This window comes from Primulina tabacum, chromosome 5, assembly GCF_025594145.1.
Source record: "Primulina tabacum isolate GXHZ01 chromosome 5, ASM2559414v2, whole genome shotgun sequence".
Taxonomy (NCBI): domain Eukaryota; kingdom Viridiplantae; phylum Streptophyta; class Magnoliopsida; order Lamiales; family Gesneriaceae; genus Primulina; species Primulina tabacum.
The window spans coordinates 39,057,129-39,061,044 of record NC_134554.1 but is presented as its reverse complement, the minus strand read 5'-3'; the positions used below and the strand labels follow the sequence as shown (position 1 = coordinate 39,061,044).

Sequence of the window (3,916 nt, the reverse complement as noted above, 5' to 3'; positions counted from 1 at the left end):
AGTAGGGGGCCTGGGATGTCTCTTCTGTAATCAAGACAAAGCAAGACGCCCACGCCAAGATCGATGAAAATCAAAGCCGGCTATTTCTTATTTTATTGTAGATGTAGATAGGACAGGTAAGAGAGAAGACCGGTTACGCCGAGAGGAACACACCTTGATCTGTCATTCCTTCCTCGCGCACTGTCGATCAGGGCCTATTTTCACTAGTTGAAAAGAAAAGGCGGAGTTGCCCCGGATAAGTTTTTTCAGTTATTAAAACTATTTGAACTACTCCGAAGTGCACTTACAGAAGACCAATTCAACAAGTGCTAATGCAGTCGGTCACATCGAAGGAATAACACAGATCTGATAACAGAATGAAATTTATATTTTTCTTTTCTTATATATATATATATATATATATAGAAAGATTTGACAAAAGAAACGAAAGGATACCACAGATCTAATAACAGAACAAAATTTTAGACAGATCTGAAAATTAAGAACAAGATACTTACTTGAATTCAATGAGCCAAAGCTCTGGTACCAAATGATACGAAACCTCGTACGAATGAAAAGCAAGCACGAATATCGAAATCGCACCCTCAGTTCAATAACAAACAAGGATCGATTATGTTGTCCCGATCTTTTGAAACAAGTAACGATTTGTGATATTCACCTCTAAGCGATTAAAACTTAGCAACAAATATCAACGATAAAACAATTGAATTTCAAACGAACCTTCAAAAATCTTGTTTTGACAATCCGAGCGAAAAACAATCGACAAACGCCACAAAGATGCAATCTTTGATAAGTTTGATTTTGTTATGAACCAAAGCTAAAATAACCTTGAATATTGAGAGAAAATCTCCAATAATATTTAAACTTCTGAATGATCACGTTTTTAGTTGATACAATGCATATAAATACAATAAAATAATAAAAAGTAGTGCAAAAAGTCATAAAGAAAGTTGTCTAGCAAGTTTGACACGGCAGTGAAGTCCGCGGGTGCGCTGATGTTCCGACCGCGGGTGCGGTGCAGCTTCGGGAAATTCGATTATCATGGACCGCGGGTGCGGTCCCTTTATTAGCGCGGGTGCGCTGGTCCTTCGGCCATTGGACCGCGGGTGCGGTCCCTGTTTTAGCGTGGGTGCGCTGGATCTTCGGCAATTGCACTTGAATAACATTCCAAAAACCTCCAATATTATTCTCATGATTCCCAACCTCCTCTAATTTAGTCACCCAATTTGTAGATCCTCATTGGTAGTTCATCATGAGTCCTTGAAGTGCTTCTTTAAACTTCTTGCTACGTCCCCTCGTTATAGGTCCTTCGGGCACTCCAACGACTCCCATGTTTTCTTTGGTGCATGATCAACCACGTTTGCATCACGTACTCTCCCACTGACATATTTCCCTGAACTAACTGATTGAACTCGGCTTCCTTAGCAGAATAATAAGATGGAGGCGATTATTCTTGAATAAAATGAGTACGGAATACCTCCCATGAAATTATCAGACCAGATTCTTGGATTGCTTCCTCTGTGGCTTCCCACCACAGTTGTGCTCGATCTTTGAGTTGGTAAACAGCTAACTTGAGTCTCAGTTCTGGAGTGTACTCCACCAAATTAAATAAATAATTCATACTCTTCAGCCATGCCGTTGCTTTTTCACCACCTTCATTTCCAAAGAATTTTGGAGGACGCATATCTTGGAATTTAGCAATCACTAACTCCATTTCTCTCATTCTTTGGGTCAGCTGCTGAACTTCGCGATCCACTTCAACATTTCTTGCAACCTGCCTTTCCGGACGAATTGGTGGCTCCTGCTCTACTTCTACCTCTATATTCACATTTTGATTTGCCCTTCCTCTAGGGCGGCCACGTCTACCTCTGTCAATACCCTCAGTATTCCCTATGTTCTGAGCTTCAGACTCTTGGATAACTTCTTTTCCTTTTCTGCCTCTTCCTCCCGGTGCCATTCTACAAGACACAAGGATTAATCCACAAGCAGAAAAAATAATAGTAAGACACAAGGATTAATCCACAAGCAGAAAAAATAATAGTAAGACACAAGGATTAATCCACAAGCAGAAAAAATAATAGTAAGCACTGAAGGGTTTCAAGGAAATTTAAAACTTACTCCACTAGGTACAAATAAACGAAGCGTCAAACTTACTTCACAACTAGCTCTATCTCAGCTAAGTTAAATAATCATAGCATGCAAATCAAATAAAGAGCAAGTAGTAAATCAAATACGCAATCAATTTATTTGTGTCTAAACTCGAGTGTCCTAAACTCTAATACGAGCATACCCCAGTTACGCTCTGATACCAACTGTGAGGGCCCGTGCTCCTGATTAATTTTTAATTATCAAAAAACATGATTTATTAGCAGTAAACAGCGAAAACGAGTAAAAATTTTCCATTTTGGGCCTACAGAAATTTCGGCATGACATCCCCGTAAATAGGACATACCAAAAATTCCAAAACAACACAACAAAACATTTATACTCGAAAATAGAGTCCAATAAAACAAACAGAATACCAATTGCACATAGAGCCAGCTAGGATCGATCACACCAAATAATATCCAACACTCAAAATACAACCATACAAATACACGAGGCATCTCCTCGGCAAATGACTCAATAAAATAGTATATCTGGGGACTCCCAACTCAAACCGACTCACTGGGCTCCACTGGCAGACGCTCCGCCAGCTGCATCAGAACCACCTGTATAACCTGCTATGGAATCACAAAACAAACCACAGCAGCCCCAAGGGACAGGGGTCAAACCCCAGTACGAAGATCAAATAAATTACAGCATAAATAAATGACATGTAATAAAATCAATGCAATGCAATGCATGTAGGGTATCAATAATCTCGGGTATCAAACTGGATCCAAAGAAACGAAAGCAACAACTGTGGCCACATGTGCCAGGGGTGTGACGTGTCAAATACGCCCTCGGCCCTGCACATCTGCGTCAGGGGTGTCAGTCTGCAGAACTGCTCGGCCCTTCCGCTAGTCATCAGAGGTGTGACGCTTAAACGCCCTCGGCTCTGATGTCTAAATAACTCATCCAAGAGTAAACAGAGATCTCAGAAACAACGGAGTCATGGCTCGATATGAATGCGTGCTCAACAATGCATATAAATCCATAGATTATTCCAAAATATTTAAAAATTCAGATTTATTTAAAAAATTTTGAGGAATAATCTTGAAATACATCCAAACAGCACATAAACACATAGTTTTCATAAAATCACATCAATTTAATTACACGTCGTTATAGACGCTGTAAGGAATCGATCAATCCGTACCTCACAATAGTTTATAAACTCCTCGGTGCTTCCTGGCTACTAAAACCTGTGGCAAATAATTAATTACCATCAAATAAATATTCAACTCTTAGCCAAAAACAATTTTACTAATTCCAGCTTGGACCTAAGCTCGGTTGTAAGGTCATAACTCAACCAAAACTTAACCAAACATACTTATCATACATGGCTGGAATCCTAACTCAAAATGCCATATTTCATCAGAAGACTTCAACATGAAATTCAATCATCTCGACACTGAAAAACGCCCAAAACCAGCAACCATGAGATGCAAGGTCTGTGACAGATTTAATTTCGACACTTAGAAGTATAAAATTCATATCTAACTCATCATTGACTCAAATCAATATCCGTCAATTGGAGATGAAAGACAACTCAAATATCTAAGTTTTCCTAGAAGAAACCATTTCCAGAATCCTAACAGAATAATCCCATAATTAACAAGAAGGCGCTACTACATGCACATTTCGCGGACAGAAGTCTGTACTGAGCAGTTCCGGAAAAATCAGCATAACGACCTCAATTCTTAATGGATTTTAACGAATCTTATATCAATACGAATACAACGCATAGATCTACAACTCTCTTTTGAATCAC

The 3,916-nt window shown here is 39.2% G+C and overlaps 1 protein-coding gene across 1 annotated transcript; it reads right to left on the bottom strand.

Annotated features, from left to right (window-relative positions):
- Positions 1-446: 446 nt before the first annotated feature.
- LOC142547627 (uncharacterized) lies at positions 447-2,786 on the bottom strand. The gene is made up of 2 exons (XM_075655999.1): positions 2,669-2,786; positions 447-1,958 (listed from the first exon to the last, which is right to left on the bottom strand). Exon 2 carries the CDS (start codon positions 1,955-1,957, stop codon positions 1,448-1,450), a length of 510 nt encoding a protein of 169 aa, XP_075512114.1. The 5' UTR covers position 1,958; positions 2,669-2,786; the 3' UTR covers positions 447-1,447.
- Positions 2,787-3,916: the final 1,130 nt, after the last annotated feature.